The sequence below is a fragment of the Drosophila ficusphila genome, unplaced genomic scaffold (genome assembly GCF_018152265.1).
Source record: "Drosophila ficusphila isolate 14025-0441.05 unplaced genomic scaffold, ASM1815226v1 contig_198, whole genome shotgun sequence".
Lineage (NCBI taxonomy): Eukaryota > Metazoa > Arthropoda > Insecta > Diptera > Drosophilidae > Drosophila > Drosophila ficusphila.
The window spans coordinates 2,538,143-2,557,081 of record NW_025064092.1 but is presented as its reverse complement, the minus strand read 5'-3'; the positions used below and the strand labels follow the sequence as shown (position 1 = coordinate 2,557,081).

General features: G+C 46.4%; 2 protein-coding genes across 13 annotated transcripts in view; one reads left to right on the top strand and one right to left on the bottom strand.

Moving 5' to 3' along the window:
- LOC108094607 (potassium voltage-gated channel protein eag) overlaps positions 1 to 7,615 on the top strand; it is a 62,850-nt gene extending 55,235 nt beyond the window's left edge. For 11 of the 12 annotated variants that reach the window (XM_017195261.2, XM_017195260.2, XM_043207548.1 and 8 more), the window contains one exon: positions 1,728 to 7,615. In XM_017195261.2, the coding sequence (XP_017050750.1) occupies positions 1,728 to 2,999 (1,272 nt within the window). In that variant the 3' untranslated portion in view covers positions 3,000 to 7,615. Of the gene's footprint in view, positions 1 to 799 lie in introns of all 12 variants that reach the window. The other variant, XM_017195269.2, reaches the window with a different exon arrangement.
- A 306-nt stretch (positions 7,616 to 7,921) lies between these two features.
- The window catches only part of LOC108094585 (E3 ubiquitin-protein ligase highwire), a 52,936-nt gene continuing 41,918 nt past the window's right edge, over positions 7,922 to 18,939 (bottom strand). The window contains exons 15-23 of the mRNA XM_017195203.2: positions 18,242 to 18,881; positions 15,387 to 17,418; positions 14,508 to 14,995; positions 12,777 to 14,132; positions 11,058 to 12,413; positions 10,486 to 10,827; positions 9,951 to 10,415; positions 9,701 to 9,894; positions 7,922 to 9,228 (exon numbers count right to left, since the gene is read on the bottom strand). Coding sequence (XP_017050692.1) covers positions 8,739 to 9,228; positions 9,701 to 9,894; positions 9,951 to 10,415; positions 10,486 to 10,827; positions 11,058 to 12,413; positions 12,777 to 14,132; positions 14,508 to 14,995; positions 15,387 to 17,418; positions 18,242 to 18,881 — 7,363 coding nt within the window. The 3' untranslated portion in view covers positions 7,922 to 8,738. The remainder of the gene's footprint in view (positions 9,229 to 9,700; positions 9,895 to 9,950; positions 10,416 to 10,485; positions 10,828 to 11,057; positions 12,414 to 12,776; positions 14,133 to 14,507; positions 14,996 to 15,386; positions 17,419 to 18,241; positions 18,882 to 18,939) is intronic.

Below are 18,939 nucleotides of genomic sequence, written 5' to 3'. Positions count from 1 at the left end.
GCAAATAGCCCCAACGGATCTGAGATCTGTGATCGGTGATCCACCCACCATCTGGGATCCAAGATCTGCGATCTGGGCCAAAAACACACACAATCAAAGAAACACACGAGGTCACACCAAAAACATTTTGGAGGAAAGGATGAGGATCATCCGAATCTGTGCTACTAAATTTCAACTCAATTTGATTCGTTTTGATTTGATATTTATCTCCTTCAGAGCTTGTTTCCTCTGACATGCAGTTCTGATCTGCTAAAAATGTCCCAAAAATGTGACATAAAAAGCTTGCTTTCAATATCTCTTAAAAATAAATGAGTCGCAAAAAAACATTTAAAACACACAAAATTATGTGAAGGCTAAAGAATCTGTTTAATAATTTTGAAAAAGATAGGTGTATGTCAGAGAAACCAAGCTTAGCTACAGATACCATGTTTGTACGCCTGCTTGTTAAAAAAAACATCTAAATTTTTTTTTTAAATTTCGTTAATTTAGTAATAGAAATCAGGTAACCTTATTAGATAAAAAAAACAAGCAGCCATATAACCATGGTAACATTCACTACAAAAGTAAACCGAAACAGACATGTCCCGAAAGAAAATGCTAAAATGCATGTTTGTTGGGTTCCCATCTAATGATAACTGTCTCTCCTTTTTTTGCCTTTCGTTTGCTCTTCTCACTTCCGATTACGTGATCTCGATATTGCTATCGATTTCGAATGCGGTTACTCAATCAATTTGCGTTTATTATCTCAATTATCATTTCGTATTTACCATTTTGTCAATTGTGCAATCGAATTGAATAGCATTTACAATTAAGCAAAGTAAGTGTACGAACAATTAGTTTGTTTAACCGCTATTTTAGTTGGCTGTCCCACTCTGGCACACGATTCACTGTTATCGGTTTTACGATCGATAGGCAAATGGGCGGGCAGGTATATTGGTAATCGTTACAAATTATAACACACCAAGCTACTAATCGATCACTCATCAAAGATGTTAACTATAAATTTGTGCTTTACTGTGTGCAGTTTTAGTAAATAAGCGCTTGAAAATCCTTACGATCATTGAGTAATGCCTATCGATAAGCCGTAATCGTGCCCGCCCAATGCCGAAACTTTGAGCCCCGCACGACGTCCACTGTCCTTAAAAAAAAAAGCAAAAAAAAAAGAAGAAAAAACACCTCGCAAAACCGCCTTTAGATTGTTTATATTGCAATGATCCCCAACCAAATTGATATGATCTTCTTCTTTTACTTTTTCCGTTTACCTTTGACTTCTCTCTTTATCTCGCCACAAAAATCAAAAAATTGAAATAATAATATTGCCTGCCTTGCTACAACAACTTAAAATTGGTTCCTCATTGGAAAAACAAAAACCACAACAAATGCAACTTGAAAAAAATATTGGAATAAATTCAATGCACTATGCACTCTGCCAAACTGCAACAAAAAACCAAAAAAAAAACTACCAACCTGCAACTGCAACAACAAACGAAATGAATGCCTCGCCAATCAATCAATCAAACAAACAACCGATCAATCCACCAAACTGATAATCCGAACCAAAAAACAACCAACTCAAACAAACACTTTTTCTCACTTTTCTCCCCTGCCAACTAAAAACAAAAACCAAAAACCGAAAACCAAAAAAAAAAAAAACCATGCAACAACCCGCCTGAAAATCCCGCATTTGCATCCGCATCGTCCATTGTTCCATTAAACGTCACCTCCAGGTTTTTCCCAAGGCGCCCAAGCTGCAGGCGAGTCAGGCGACTCTGGCCCGCCAGGACACAATCGACGAGGGCGGCGAGGTGGACTCCTCGCCACCGAGTCGGGATAGTCGCGTGGTCATCGAAGGTGCCGCCGGCGGAGGAGCAGCTGGATCAGCAGCGGCAGGAGGAGCTGGAGGAGGAGGAGGTGGTGGATCCACCGGACCACAGCCAGTGGCCACCACTTCATCATCATCGGCGACGGCTGGCGGTGGAGCTGTTGTGGCCGTCGTTGCCAAGGGGGATCGCAATCTCGCCTTGGAGCGGGAACGCCAGATCGAGATGGCCAGCTCGAGGGCCACCACCTCGGATACCTACGACACGGGACTCCGGGAGACGCCGCCCACGTTGGCGCAGCGTGATCTCATCGCCACCGTGCTGGACATGAAGGTGGATGTGCGGCTGGAGCTGCAGCGAATGCAGCAGCGGATCGGACGCATTGAGGATCTGCTGGGCGAACTGGTCAAGCGGCTGGGTGGAGCGGCAGCGGGAGCAGGTGGCACCGCTCCGGACAACAGCAGTGGCCAGACGACACCCGGCGATGAGATCTGTGCGGGATGCGGTGCGAGTGGTGGTGGTGGTGGTGCAACCACAGCAACACAGGCTGCCGCTGGCACATCGGTGGCAACGAGTCCGGTGGACACTGTGATAACCATTTCATCGCCAGGGGGATCGGGAATGGGATCTGGAATGGTAGCGGGATCTACAGCTGTCGCTGGTGGCGCTGGCCTGCTAAATCCGGGCGCACCAGTTGTGTCGAGCGCGGGAGGCAACGGCCTGGGGCCGCTGATGCTCAAGAAGCGACGCTCGAAGAGCAGGAAAGCACCGGCGCCTCCTAAGCAGACACTCGCCTCGACGGCCGGCACCGCGACCGCAGCTCCCGCGGGCGTAACCGGATCTGGCATGACGTCATCGGCGCCAGCGTCAGCGGATCAGCAACAGCAACAGCAGTCGCCAACTGCCGTTGATCAATCGCCCACAACGCCGGCGGCGGAGCTGCTCCATTTGCGATTGCTCGAGGAGGATTTCCAAGCGGCGCAACTCCCTTCAACTTCAACGGGCGGCGGCGGAGGAGGTGGTTCCGGTTCGGGATCGGGTTCGGGAGCAGGTGCCACGCCCACCACACCGCCTCCGGGCAGTGGTAGTGGCACGCCAACCAGCACCACCGCCACAACAGCAACAACAACAACAACGCCAACGGGCAGCGGACGAGGCAAACTGCAAGAGTTCCTGTAGCCCACGATTCGGGAGCGAGACGAGGAGGAGAAGGACTCCAGCCAGGAGAAGGAGGAGTAACAGGAGCAACATAAAGGATACAAAGAAACATAACGGGGGAGTAGGGGCCCAGCCACGCCCACTCGCAAGCCTACGCCTACGCTTAGTTAGTCTATATACTTAAGATACAGCTGTAACCTCAACTCAAAACACATGATTCTCGAAAAACCTCTACAACGTATTTATCCTCAAAATTATAAAAGGCTTTCCCGCAAAAAATTAGCAAATATATGGTAGCTGAAGCGATCCAATTGTTTAAAATGTAGAATATAAAATTAACTTTCTTCTGCATCGCCACCATATTATAATTTATTATTATTTAAAATATGATCTCGAAAATTATTTCTAAAGTGATATGTTCTAAAGCTCCTGGAAATGGGTATTCTGTATACTCCTAATTTAAAATGAATTAATCAATTTGTTATTTAATATGTAATGTAGAATTCCATACGAATTTTTAAATCTTTCAGAATTATAGTTCTTTCAGAATGTATGGGAAAATACGTTGTAGTGGAGTTTTGGATGAAAACCTTTCTTTTTCGCTACACAAATCTCAACCTAATGCTATCCCTCTCTCTCTCACACACACACATACACACACACAAACACACACACTGAATGGAAGTGCTCGATACTCGATATTCGATACTCTTTAACCGTTACATGATTATGATTATGATTACGATAGCGTTTAGCCATACCGATAAATGATAACGATTAAGGCAAGCATATTGCTTACGAATTTGCTACATTTACTGCAATTATTTACCTTTATATAAACTATACATACGTATATACATAAAGAAACGTTGTAAAGGTCACAGGACACACTCACACACACACTGACAGACACAGATATAGCTGTATGTATATATGGATAATTTTGTGATAACTGCTAAAGGAGGCAAAAACCCAGAAGAAACAAGCTTACAAACCAAAAAACAAAAAAACAATGCCCGTGAATTGTACATAGCCTAAAACCTAACTTTAGAAAAGGATCCACAGGGATGCCACATACACTCACACACACACACAGATAACGACAAAATCTAGCTTTTGGGAGAATGTAAATACATAGAGTCACACACACACACATACAGATTCAGAGATATATGGATATAACCCGTCCTATCTAAATAACTTAACGAAAACTCGGCTTGAGCACTCTGGCACTCGCACTCGCTTGGCTCCCTAATTGTAGGCTTATAGTCTCGAAAAAACTCAACTCAACCAAATAGTTAACTCAGCAACAGTAAAGCTTAAGTAAGGAAAACCAAAAAGATATGGAAACAGCAGAAATGTGGCCGCTAAACGAAACGACAATCGACAGACCTAAGAAACCAAAAACGAAAAACTAGATTCAAAACCAAAAAAAAACACTGAAAACCAAAAAAAGAAAACAAATAGCAAATCTGTAGTTAAAAGCAAGGATCCAAAATGATTTCTTTGGGCATTGTAAATATTTGAATTAAAATTTAGCAAAATATGTTACTACACGCTCACCAACACACTCACACACACCCACACACACATACATACACATATTTTGTGATAAAATTTAGCTAAATCAATTTGAAAGTTTCGACAAAAAAAAAAGAATTAAACTAGATATTTGTTTATGCTGGCATTTGATAGGCTTGCACTTGGCATATAGTTTATAGCGAAGGAGTAATGAAGGATAAAGTTAGGAAACCGGGATCGCGTTATATAGTACGTTTAGGTAGAAGGACATTTGGGGAGTACGAGTATAATGGATGGACAGTTTTGAGGCAAGGTTTCATTACGTTTAAGACAGAGACATCGCATCAGTTGGAGTCCACTTGAATCTCGTTCGGTTACCGTTTTTTCGATTCCCTAGTTGGTATTTGATAATTGCTATTTGATATTTGATACTTATGGATATCTAGAGTAGAGTGTCGGCAGAGTTACCCGTTCCCCGTAAATACGACTACGACTACAAGTACATACGAACTGTCTTCCCTATTTAGTTTGGGGTATCGATAATGATATTGATGGGTGGGACTAATCGGGGAATCGGGTCTCGCCGCGAAAGTTACTTAGTTCTAGTTGTAGATTTTTTCGATTCCCATTCCCAAAATCGAGCGACAGCTCCTCCCCGTCAAACCAAAAGCAATTCAAGTGGTATTAAAATTGAGTAAACCCAACACTCACTCACTCAGTCAGTCAGTCAGTCAGTCACACTCACCCTAATACATATACGTATTTCCACAATACTCAACCAAGAATCAAAAAGTTAATGAATAGCGAAGAAACCAATTTGTTGCATACGTTTAGGTCTTAAGTTCTAGTAGAAAGTTTAACGAATGTAGTGGGCTCACTGTACATAGGAATTTTTTTTATAACAATAAATCAAATATACCTAAACATATATATAAACTAAATAATATAATTAATAGCGATTAGGCAGCAAACCAACTGAGTAAGGAAAGCTAAGACGCACTAGGCTGGAGAAAAAAAGGAAGGGATACCGATAGTCCTCATATGTATATGGTAAAGATACGATAGCACTGATACGATAGCAGCTTAGTACTCGTATTGTTTGACCCCTCTCTCCCACTATCCCCACTATCTCTCTCTCTCTCTGTCTCTCTCTCTCACTCTCTCGCTTTAGCCCCCATCGTTAGTGTTATTTTCGGGTGTTTTAGACCCAACTACACAGAGCCTTATAAATATAACCTAAAGTAACTAAACCAACTCAAGCAGCATTCAGCAAAACTAGCAACTCAGACCTAAAACTAAATCTAGCGTTAGCATTAAAAGCGAACGAAAACGTGAAACTAAAGTGGTGCAATTACAATTTTTAGATCAAGCTGGGCGAGCAATTTAGTCGAAATTTATATTGAACAATTTACGGGAGGGTGTGGATATATGTGGATATCTCATGTATATACAACCGGGCAAAACAAAACAAAACATAATAAATCGAATAAAAACCCTTGTCTCGAATCCCAGATAGAGAAACTCAGAACTCATGCTGTTCTGGCCTTCGATTTCGCCTAGAAAAGGGCCAGATCAGTCTGATATTTATATAGATCGCCAGAAGGTAGGCAACTGAAGGTCGGTTCGATTCGATTTGGGTCCGTCTGATGGGAGATTCGCTGAGAGGCGCCAAAGAAACTGATTAAACCATATTATTATTATAGATATGTACATGTACATATATATGTGTACCTCTAGTTACACCTAGAACGATAACAAGAACAACCTATCAAAATTAAGCTTTTATACGCCAGAATTTTTTTCTAAACAACTTAAAACAAAATGAAAGTAAACTAAAACAAACACTCAAGAATATACACAATTAATGCAAGCCAGAGATGAGAGCAAAATTAACTCACAACACTCAATTAACGAATACCGTTTACACAGCCCCAAAGTGAAAACAAAATTAATTTAACTATACATTATACAATGATAGAAAAAGCCTTAATCAAGAAAAACACGCGCCTCATTTTCGTTTTTCCATTTATTACGTAAGTCCCACAGCAATGCTAAAAAATAAAATAAAAGAATAAAACCAAAAAATATTACGGCTAAACCAAACATACTAAAGATACTGAAAATACTAAACCAAAATATTTAGCATTATGCTCTAGACTCTAGACGAAAAAGAACCAAAATTTTACAAACAACAAGATGAAACAAGAACAAACGCGATAAAGCAATGTTAAACATTTTCCACCAATTTGAGAAGCATAGTTGCTTAAATACCGAAAACATGAAATACCTTAAAAAAAATAACAAAAACTGAAACTTCTTTCGTACACGCGCCCTTTGTTTTTAAAAGTCGAAAAGCTGCCTATTTATATATTTACAAACAAACAAACAAACAAAAAGAAACAAAGCAAAAAGAAAGGAAACAAAATTACCAATTAACTACAAATTTAAAAAAGAAAAACGCAAAAATACTACATATTGCAATTGCAACATTCCAAGTAAAAAATACCATAATTAATACGAGCATGTATAAAACAGTTTGAAATCAATTGAGTTTTGGTTCCACGGCGCCAAAAAAAAAAAAACTTAGAGACATCAAGCCACGGCTTTGCTGAGCAGATTTACAGTTATATACATACACCCACATAATATATATATATATATATACACGTGCATATATACCGATATATGTATATATAGGTAGTTTATACCATTTGAAGCTTGCTAGGACTCGTCCTTGGGCCACTGATTAAATGCCAGGAGACAAGCCGCGAAATCGATAACAGAAATAGTTGTAACATTTATTTGAGAATCGCTGGATTAATGCCTACAGTTAATGTGTATAGTTACTTGATTATTGCCGCATTCGACCCACACTCACTCACACACACACACACACACAAAACCAAAATGAAACATCCGACCGGAAATACACCCATATCTTTGGGCTTAAAAACCGGACCGATCGAAAATGGGGAACCCAAAAACTAAGAAAGCGGCGAAGCAAAGAAAGCAATTTTCAGAACCGCTAAAAAAGCGCAGAACAGAAGCTAAGACACAATAAATGAAAGAAACAAAGAAAAGAGAAATACATACATAAATGTTTTTAAAAAATTCCATCCAATCTTTTGTTTTTTGTTCGGAAAAATATGAACAGATGGTGAGTATGATGTAAATAATACTTGAAAGACTTGATGCCCTTTTAAGTATGCTGTTGTTTTGCACATTTATTTTTGAGGGAAACCTGCATGAAATGGCCAAAAATCATTTTATCTCAATGGGAAATGAATTTGCAAAATGAATTTTTTCGAAAATTTTGTGGGGGTTACCCTAGACTTTTCTGAAACGATGATAACAGCTTGCAGTATCTTTTAATTCGGATAATTGTACTTACTTACTTTATACAAAATTCGAAACAGAAAATGTACATTCAGAGTTGATTTTTATTGCATCCTTCCGCTCGTCGCATTCATAATAAATATATATAATTTAGTTATTTGCAGTATATATAAATGTAGCATAATGTGCCTTTGTTGGAGTGAGGGTGAGGAGGTGGAGGAGGAGGTGGAGGAGAAGGAGGAAGAGGAGGAGGTGCAGGAGAATGGCAGGAGGAGGTCATGGTGGTCGGAGGCTAGAGGTCAGGGAGCAGGAGGATTATGTACACACTTCTCGCGCTCTCTCTCCCGCACTCGAATCTTCTCTCTCTCCCTCCCTCTCCCTCTTTTTCTCTCTCGCTCGCACTCGCTCGCTCGACTCCGAATTGTACATTAAATAAATAGTGAGTGTTTTTTTTTTCTTGATCTTTGAAATGGGAGATTCATTTTCGAGTGTTACAAAATAATATTGCCTGGGTGTGTGAAATATATGCTTTACGCTATTTGCTATTTGCTAATCTGTAATCCAATATCCATCGTTCAAATATCAGCTATCCTAGAAAATATCTATCCGTTTTCCATTTAACCATTCCGATGTGTGAATTAGTGTCTAGAGGAATGAAAGTTTGATCCTTCCATGGGTTTTTTGGTTTTTGGTTTTGGTTTTGGGTACTGGGTCTAGTTTTTTTTTTTCGGTTGTTTTTAATCTCTACAAATATGTCCGCCAGTCACTCGATTGGGACCACGTTCCCAACCACTCTTTCGGATCCTCATCATCATCATCATCATCATTGTCATCTTCATCCGATTCTGATTCGGAAGGGGCGTCCCTTTTGTAATTGGACCTTGATCCGTGATCCTTGCGTGGCTAAAATGTCTGGGCATTGCGGCAGACTCCGCATCCCAAGGCGAATTCCTCGCCGGTGGGCGGATGCATCACGTGCAGCGGACACTCGTCGCCCAACAGCTGTTTGGCCTTCGGTCCCGCTGGACACTGTGGCAACTTGACCTTGGGTATGTTGGTCAACCGCTGGAAGTCATCGTGGCAGGTATCGCAGAAGTGCGTCGTTCCGAAGCAGAAGAACACCGCCACCGAGCAGCAGTAGCGGCACTTGTACTCCAGGAAATCGGTGCCGTGCTTCGGACACATCTGTGCCCGCGCCACATCCGAACATCCGCCGCAGACCAGCTCCTCCGGATCGAACTTCTCGCCGATCTCCGCATCGCAGCGCGCCTCGCCGCCGTAGTAGGCCTTCTGGCACTTGAAGCACACGTAGTACGCGTACCGATCCATCGCCAGCTGGGTCATGTTCACGTCCTTGCTATCGGTGTCCTTCACCACGCCCTCGTACTTGATTCTGGAAAACAAAAAGGGATTGGTTGGATTACTAAATGTTTGAGAGATAGGTTGGAAATATTATATTATTATATTAAATAAACGTAGAACAAATTTTAGAAATGATTTAAGAACATTGGATTAGCATTAATTATATATAGAAAACTATTACGAACATAATATAATGGATATAAATAATGTCATAAAAACCTAACACAAACTTTATAGTTAATCGTTTTTAAAACCTTTTTTAAATATGTTTGAATTTTGGGCAAGTTAAGCATATTATATATAATATTATATTATATATTACATTTTTAGGTAAATAGTTCTCAATTAAAAATATATTTTTAATAGTTCATAAATGAATTACCAATTAAATAATAGGGTACATCCCTTTTTCGATTTAGTTAATTTATCAAATTTCATAGACCTTATAGGTTTCTCTTATTTCCTATTATTATCGTTAGCTCATTTTGAAGTTCCCAACTCACCGCATGAGCGCCTTGCGCTTGACGTCCTGCTTGAGTCCGTTGATCGGCTCTAGGATGTCCGCCAGCAGGGGATGCTGGATGTCCGCCTTGCAGATGGGACACAGGGAGAAGCCGAAGGTGATGCGCGGTCCGCTCCAGCGCTTCTCCAGCACCGCCTTGCAGCAGTGGTAGTGGAACACATGCCCGCACTCCAGCTAAAAAGATCACCAACATTATAAAGAGTTCCTAAGGGAGTAAATATTATTCCTACATGTATGGAGGGAGCACAGGACAGTGCCTCCACGAAGCAGATCATGCACATGTCGTCCGCATCCTGGGTGAGCTTGGGATCCCTCAGCTCCTCTGCCAGTTCGTTCTCCCTTGTGTGGCACACGTGTTGCAGGCAGGGCAGGCACTTCCTCTCGCCAGTGACGCCGCCACAGGCATGGCCACATGGCTTGGTCTTTAGACACGAATTGGCCGCATACTCCTGGCACTGGGCATCTGCACACACATTCCCAATCTCCAGCAGTCCAGAGTTGCCGGTGAGGCCGCAGAAGCGGCATCTGCCCACCGCCTCCTGCGGACCCGAGATGATCGTGTGGCTGCCATCGCGGAACTCCACCATCGCCTTCAGGGTCTTGGAATCCGCGAGGGCAAGCAACCAAAAGAGTTTCGTGCGGCCACAGGATTCGTGAAGCTCCACGCGAATGGCCTCCTCCTCCTCCTTGCAAACCTGATGAACAAAACAGATTATTATATTATTTATTTATTGTATTAATTTATTTATCTATAGGTTAACCCACCGTTCGCTTGTGGGATCTGGTTTTCCGATTCAGATGCAAGAACCTATCGCAATCGCCGCAAAGGGAACCGCAGGTTTCGCACTGAATGATGGCCGCCGTTTCGCCGTCATCGTGATTGCTGCACAGTGGACGCGTGTCGCACAACTTGGACCACTGGCCGGAGGAGAGCTTCTCCACATGGTCGCGGTCCAGGACACACAAGCTGGCCAAGGCCAGCCACAAAGTGGAGGTTTTGGTGCAGTGCTCCGGCGAGCGGTAGATCTCCTCCAACCGAGTTAGATTCAAAACGGACTCGGCAATCGCTGCCTTGGTGATCTGCGACCACTTCTCACTAAGTTTGCCCTGCAGAATAATTAATTGTATAATATAATATAATATAATAATAAGTAAATTAAAAGTCTAATAAATAAATAGCAAATTCAATGTTTTAGATTCAAAACGGCTTAAGAATGTTTTAGAAAGTATCATAAACCAGTTTTTGTAATTCGAATATTTTCTCCTAACTTGTTAAATTTCAAAACCGTTTTTCAACCATAAACTTTGGTTTATTTTTCTGTTTATTTCCAACTTACACTTGCTAGATCCCTGATTAAGCCAATAATGCTCTCCGCCTGCTTGGTGGAGATCACCCCGTTGAGGAACCACCGCTGGTTGAGATTCCTCTTCGACTCCTTCCTCGGCGGCACCGCCTCGAACTGGAAGGGATCGGCGGATCCCGATTCCCCAGTGGGTGGTCGTGACTTCAGCAGCTGCACCGACAGATCCAACGAGCTGCAGAGTCTCACGAAGGCGGGCGTCTTCTCCAGCTGGCCCGCCTTCAAGGCAGCTCCACTTCCCGCCGCCGATGAAGCCCCCGAACCAGATGATCCTCCCGCCGCGGCAGCCGTGGTCTTCACCTTGATCTGCAACTGCAGGGACTTGGCAATCACGGCCAGGAAAATATCCAGCAGACCCAAGCGACTCATATCGAAGTCACTGGCCGATTGATGAGCAATGCTATAATCCGCCGGTGGTAATCTCTGTACTCCCAACAGTTCGGCAAAGCTTTCGGGTGATATTTCCGGTAGAATCCTGCGCAGCAGGGCGGTCACCTGTCGCTGCACTCGATCGCTTCCGGTGTGCAGGAGTCCCAGGAGATCGCGTAGCAAGCCATGTTGCTGCGACAGATACGAACGACCGACGACACTTCCGGATAAAGCCAAAACCATGCTGAGCATTTCGAAGCAGTAGGTATCCGGAGCTCGACTCCTTTCCGGGGAACCTTCACTGCTGGCGGAGGCCGGAGTTGGCTGAGATTGCTGCTGCTCCAGCGGCTGTTTGAGCACATGCGCCAGATTGGCCAACTCCCAATCCTCCTTCGCTCGCTGCGCCTCCTTGCGAATCGCATGGACAATGTGCACAATCACCTGTTTCTGCAGATGCGATAGTTTGCTCCTCGAGAACAGAATGCCCACCATGTGCTCCCTGAGATCGAGGGAATCGGCAAGGAGGGAGGTACTCGCCGCTCCACCGCTCGGCGGTCCAATGCCCGCCGAATCCGGTGGCACCAAATCCCCGTTCACATTGCTGATCAGCTTGCCAAACACCTGACCCGTGATCAGGCGGAAAACCCTCAGTGTTTCCGCTTCGCAAATCTGCTGTTGGATCCGCGACGCGTGACTCAATCGCAAGTGCGGCGGATGCCTGTGGTCCAAGGGATCCTCCTGACCCACCGACCCTCCTCCGATTGGCAGTCCCAATAACTTGATCTGGCGCACGCGGAGCGTATTCTCCGGACCATGCAGCTCCAGGCGGAAGTGCGTGCAGCTGTCGTCGCCGATCTTCGCCGAGATCCAGGAGCAGGCCTTCGGGTCCACGTCCGCCGACTTGATCACGTTCGTGTCGCCCAGCGACTGACCGGCATAGAACACCACGTTGAGCACCTTGTTCTGAAAGTATATCGAAAGTAAATATGGTTAAATAAATAATAAAATATTGTAAGATGTTGTTCTGAACTTGGAATTCAAATTGGTTAAGTAATGTCATGGGAAACTCGGAAAAGCTGCAGTTTTGGGTCACCTTTCTGTTATCATCGGAAACTTGGAAAAATCTCACTTCAAGAAATCCACCTTCCATTTAAAATGAGGTATGCCACAATGGAATCAAATAAAAATGATTAAATTTAGAAGTTAGTAACTGTCTTTTAAGACTAACTTGGAATGCAGTTTTGTACCCACATTGAACACACTTCTAAATCTTAATCACTCTTAATTGATGATGTATTCCAAACCATTTGTGAGTTAGTTACTCACCTGAATGTCTCGACTGTTGTCGATGTGAACCAGAAGATAGCGGCAGGCGTAGTTCAACTTGGTGAGCGACAACTCGATGATCTTGCACTTGTTGCGATCCTCCTCGTCGCTCTCCCAAAACGTTTCCGTTGAGTTGTCCGTGAGGGATTCGGCCATCGCTGGACGCGATGAAACGGTGACCTCGAACATCCCGGCCAGATCGGCGTAGCAGAGGAGCCGAGCTCCCGCTCCCGCTCCCGCTCCCGATCCTCCCGTGGCAACTGGCTGCACCTGGTTGTGCTCGGCATCGCAGTCCGGCTTCAGCATCGTCGACACGGCCATCGCATCGTTCTGCTCGTCCGACTTGGACAGGATCTTCGAGATGTTCCCAAAGACGTGCGAACTGTGGAGGAACTGGTGGTCCGCCTGGCGGAACCTTATACCGAAGCACTGGATCGCCACCCGCTGCAACGGGGATCCCAGTGGCAGATGGAGCGTGAGATCGGCCACCGATTGCAGGAGAACGTGCAGGGATTGCGTGATGAGGTGGGCGAACCGGCCACTGATTTGGGTGTAGGCCACCGGGTGCTCCAGTGCCGGTTCCATTACCTCCTCGGTGGTCCGTCCCTCATGCGGATGCCCTGCTCCACTGGCGGTCAGTGAGCTGACGAACCACCACATCAGGTCGTGCAGACAAACGCCCTGGGTGACGCTCCTCAGCAGCCAATTGAGCGCCTGCAAGGCATAAATCCTGCAGGCGGCGATCCTCAAGCTCCTCCTCATCGCCGCTCTCAATCGATCCAGTTCGTGTTTCTGGGTGATGAAGGCCATGGCAGGACGAGCGAGCAGGAGACTACCTCCTCCACTCTGACCCGCCGACTGATCCATTCGCAACGCTCCCGATGAGTGATCCTTGCTGGTTCCCTCACCGCCGCCCGATTGCATCACAGAGACGCTGGCCAACAGCTTGTGCGGCACCAGGCGACGCAGGTGCTCCGATGGATAGCAGATGAGCAGGGAGCCGTCGCCCTCGCTCGTCGAGTTGTTCCTTCGTCGGTAGACCACCTTCGGTTGACCCGCATCCAGCGGCTGCTGCTGGTGGTGCTGCAGTTGCAGGTGCATCTGCTGCTGCTGCGGGTGGTTGTGCTGCTGCTGCTGCTGCTGCAGCGGGTGGTGCTGCTGCTGCAGCGGGTGGTTGTGCTGCGCCAGCGATGCCCAGCCCTGGCCCATCGAGTAGCTGCGATGGAACTTCGAGAGGTTGCCGCCGCCCACCGATCCCGGTCCTCCGCCAGCGGCTGTGGATCCTGGGGCCATCGAACCGGAGAGCAGCTCGTAGTTGTTCGGCTCGCAGGACTCGTAGGAGATCTCCGAAAGGGGCTGTTAACGAAGGCGATACAAAATACAATTAAAAAGAGGAATAACATGAAATAAAGGTAACATCCTGTAGATTGGTTTAACTATAGCAACGAAAAACAAATGATAGCAGTTGAATATACGTTTAAAGTGTTTGTTATTTTTTTATGAACAAATAATATTATCAGCATTTAGTTTTTCTAACTAAAAAAAAGTCGTAAGCATTAAGTTTGCAATATCATCAACCTTTAAAAAGAACAAACAACAAATCCGAAATAACAAAACCAAAAAAAAACATTGTAGCTGCATTTCTTCATTTGCATACTCCCAGATCTTGATCTAATCTTGATCTAATCTTGATCTAATCTTGATCTAATCCTGATACAATCTTGAACTTACCCTGTCGTATCCATTGTCATTCGAATTGGGACCCAGTCCCAGCATTTCGTAGGGCAGATCCTCGTGACCGGCGGTTCCCAAGCACTCCAAGCAAGCGAAGCTCTCCGGCGCCAGCCAAACGTTCTCCGGCGCCGTTGGGGGTCCGCCCACGAAGCTCTTGCGGAACGCTCCACTTCCCACTCCCGGACAGAACTTGGAGCCACTCAGGCGGGCCATTCGGCTGCAGCGACTGGTGCTCGGCTTGAGATCGGAGTTGCCCAGCTGGTGCTCGATCACCACGGGCATGGCCACCACGGACATCTGCTGCGGCGACCTCTTCGGATTCGAGCTGCCGACCGCCGCCGATAGTCCGCCCGCTGCTCCGGATGCGGAGCTCGAACTGGAACAGAGCTCCAGCAGGAAGGTGGCGTTCTCGCGCATCGTGGTGTACACCTCCGCATTGGCTATCAGCGTGGTGGACTTCACCCCAAAAAGGTTCAGTTCGTTGCCTGCAATTCAGGAGGATTGTTTGTTTGTTAATTTAATGCATTTCACCAGTTAAAACACAATAAACACATCTCATAACATCTGTTTAACTAAAAAACATTTAATTTGCGTGATAAAAAACTTTTAGAGGCATTGCACTTTGAAATCGGATTGAAATTGGAAAGTTGTGGTTTCAGAAGCACTGGGATTTGATCAGTTTCCGCAAAACCATTTTTTATGGAAATTTGAAAAGGGGGTCATGAAAATATCATACCACCTAAAAGGAAACCAATGCTTAAAAACTAATAAAGGTTTTAGTTAATTTACGCTATGCACTTTCAAAATCTGTTGCTCAGATCAAGGTTTAATTGTTTCCAATGCATAGAGTAATGATAAGTAGTACTGAGAACTCACCTTCGGCGGCACTGGATTCCAGTTGGCGGGCGGTGCTGTTGATGTTGTTGGCGCTGCGGCAGGAGGCGAGATACCGATCACGGCAGGGATCGCACATGAGGAACCAGGAGGAGGCGCCCTTCCCTCCCTCACCGCAGTTGCCCGCCCATCCCTCGCAGAAGATGCCCACCGAGTTGTAGCCCTTGCCCTTGGCGGATTTCCCGCATCCCGGATGGGCGATCCTCATGTGGTAGGTGACGGGCATCGGGAGGAACAGCTCACAGATCTCACACCAGCTGCCGTCGTCCTTCTTCTTGCGCTTGCACTTCCTCCCAAGGTCCTTCTCCCCGGATCCCGATCCCTGATCGGAGCACTTGGCATCCTTGCCCTCGGCATCGGCATCTCCGTTGAGATCCCGACTCCCTGGGGACAGCAATCGCGGTTCCCTCTGCTCCAGCGCATTCGATTGGACAATCTGCACGCAACCGGAGCAGATTTGCTCCCACAAGTAGACGAGACACCGCAGAGCCGGCGGCAGCACGCTCACCATTTCCGGCAGAGCCTGCAGCTTTTGATTCGGATCCTCGCCAGAATTGAGCACTCCTCCTCCGCCACTCAGCAGATTCTTGCGATACTTGCTGCGATTGTGGAGCGAGCAATTGCCGCTCTTGGTGAGCGTTTCCAGCGTGGATGGCCGGATGTTCAGGTAATTCCCAGCATTGGCCACCTCCACGGAATGTCGTTGCTGTGCCTTCTGCTCCCGCGACAGTTGAACCCTTGGATCTCCAGATTCCCCTCTCCTCGTCACCACAGTGGCCCCCTCCTTCGGCAATCCGGGATGGAACTTGAGGAAACTGGCACAGGCCATCGCATCATGGACGACTCCTTCGTGCCAGAGGAGTGCCGCAAATACAGCTCGAATGCTTTCCGCGAAGGAAGGTGGCATTGCCCGCTTGATCGGACCCATGGTGTTGCGTTTCGAAGCGGAAGATGATGAAGTGGTGGCCAGCTGGAGCTCGCTCTGCTGCTCTCCCTGGTTCGTCGTCGTGGTGGTGATCTGCAGCAGACTCAGGTCATCCTCCAAGCCACTCGTTTCCGCTGGCAGGACAGCACTTCTTTTGGGCGTGTGCTTGGGGGTCGAGAGAAGAGCCGCCGTTTGACTGGCGGAGTAATTGGGTCTCCTCATGCTGGCCAAACTGAACTCGGGTTCCTCCGCTCGATCCTGGCTGCGATTGCCATTGCCGCGTGGCGAATCCTGGCAGCCCATGGCTCTCACTAGTTCCCTAACCGAAACTCCAGCCAGTGGAGGCGAATGGGAGGGAGTAAGTGGTTGGGATCCCTCGACGGCATCCCCTTTGAACCACTTTTGCAGCGCCTGCAACTTGATGGCTCCACCACCCACAACGCCCGCAATGGCGGAACCTATGTGGGCGGGCAGGAGCTCCACGGCGGGCAGAGCCTCCTGTTCCGGCTGCTCCCGCTGATCGGCATCCCCGCCAGCTGGCTCCTCCTCCCCATCCTCCTCCTCCTCCTCCTCCTCCTGCGCCGCCGCCTTCTCCCGCTCCTCTTGCGCGTGAGCTTCGCGCTCTGCGAGATCCACATGTTTGGTGGGATAGAGAAACGGATTGGTGGACTGATGGCCGGCCAGGAAGCGACCATGCTTGCTCTTCGCCGGACTGAGAACCGGGCTGGGTTCCGGTTCCGGATCGGGACTGGCTTCGCCACTGGCCAGCGGACTAATTGGCGGCGGTTCCTCCTCCTCTTCCGTGGGAACTTCCCCTTTTCGGGAGGAGGGATTCACCTCCTTGTCGGTCACCGGTTGGAGGAGCATCCTGGCCAGGTGCTGGTTGAACTGCAGACACCACGCCTCCGTGGGATACCAACCCATCGTGCAGTGCTGCCTTATCGATTCCGTCGATAATCTCAGCCAGACGCCGTCGTCATTTTCGATTTCGTCGATAAATGAGATAACGCCGCCCACTCGGACCACGCCCACCTGTTCCGACTGCAGCGTTGGATGCGATCGAATCCTCAGACCTGCACTGTGACGAGCCTGGAAAATGAAATACGGAATACTGATTAGGGAAGTGCTCTTTCTTTTGTAATTTATTCTCTGTTCTGTAAAGTTGGTTATTGGTTATTGATAATCGCGGAAATGACTCCTCCCGATGATCCAATTTATTTTGATTCATATCTTTATTTTTTTGAGCAGCTTTCAAAACAAGAACTCCTATCTCTGTGAACTCCTATTGGTGCTGTTTTTTGTTTAGTGTTGCCTACGTGACTGGCATTGGGTGTTTTTTTTAGCAACTTGTGCAACATTATCTTCCACAACGACTATATATCGCCTGACTCACTTAAAGAGTGCGTTTTATTTTACCATTAATTAACGAAGAACTTTTGAAGCTGAGAAGTACAGCTTATCTTCAATATATTATGTATGTACTCTTAGATATAATGTGTTATACATTTAAACGTTAAGGTTCGCAGCGCCATCAAAAGCGGAGATAATAGGGCAATATATCAGTGTAAAGTTAATATTTTTATGTATGAATGTCATTAGGTAATAAGGATTTTCTCTAGCTGCCTCATGTTCTTTATCAATTTTCCAACCAATGCAAAACACAATGATCGTACTAAAGTGATGAATGGCCCAGGGTGCAAAGGTCATTTTGATAAACGGAATTTTTTTATAATTTATTATTTCATAATAATTAAGAGTCTAATAAAACTAGTAATGCAAATATCCTGCGATTTTGTTTAGAAAAAAAAAAAATTGTACTATAATAACTTAATCATTACTATACTTGAAATGTTTTTGAACGTTAAAGTTAAGTGCCTGCTAATTGTTTTCAGTGTATTATTTGGATGCCTACCTGAAAGCGTCGCAGTTTGCTGGGCGCCTGCGGCCTCCGCTGGGCGTTGCTCCTTTGGGTTGGAGGCGGCAGGATGCCCTCCTTGACGTCGACGCGGTAGACCTCCTCCAGCGGGATCCCATCGATGGTCACCGCCAGGCAGTAGGCGCCCACCGAACTGGGCGTCCACTGGACACTGAAGGTGCCATCCTCCATGTCCTTGGCGTTCAGGAGTTCGGTGACGCGCGTTTGCACGGGACTCGCGTAGCGCAGCTCCTCGAACGAGTAGTTGGTGAAGGGCTTCATGAACGTGATGGCCTTGAAGACCATCTTCTCCTTGGAGGTGGGCTCGTAATTGAGGCGCGGTGGTGGCGCCATTCCACCCCATCCCCAGGTATCTCCAGAGGCACGGCGCATCCATAAATTCGGGCCGGGTGCCGATACTCCGGCAGTTGTCGCAGCTCCAGATGCTCCAGTTCCCGTTCCCACTCCCGTTCCCGTTCCTGGTCCGCCATTCGGACCCGATCCCGTGGGTATCGCCTTGATCTCCACCTTGAGCTCCGGCACCAGAACCGCATCGCCGTACTGGTCCCGAATGGTGACCGTCACCTGGGAGGGCCAACCGTACCGCAGCGGCTCCGTGATCGTGTTCAGCTCACATCTATGCGGAATAGAATTGAATAATAAGTTAAATTCTGAATTATGTCAATATTATAATT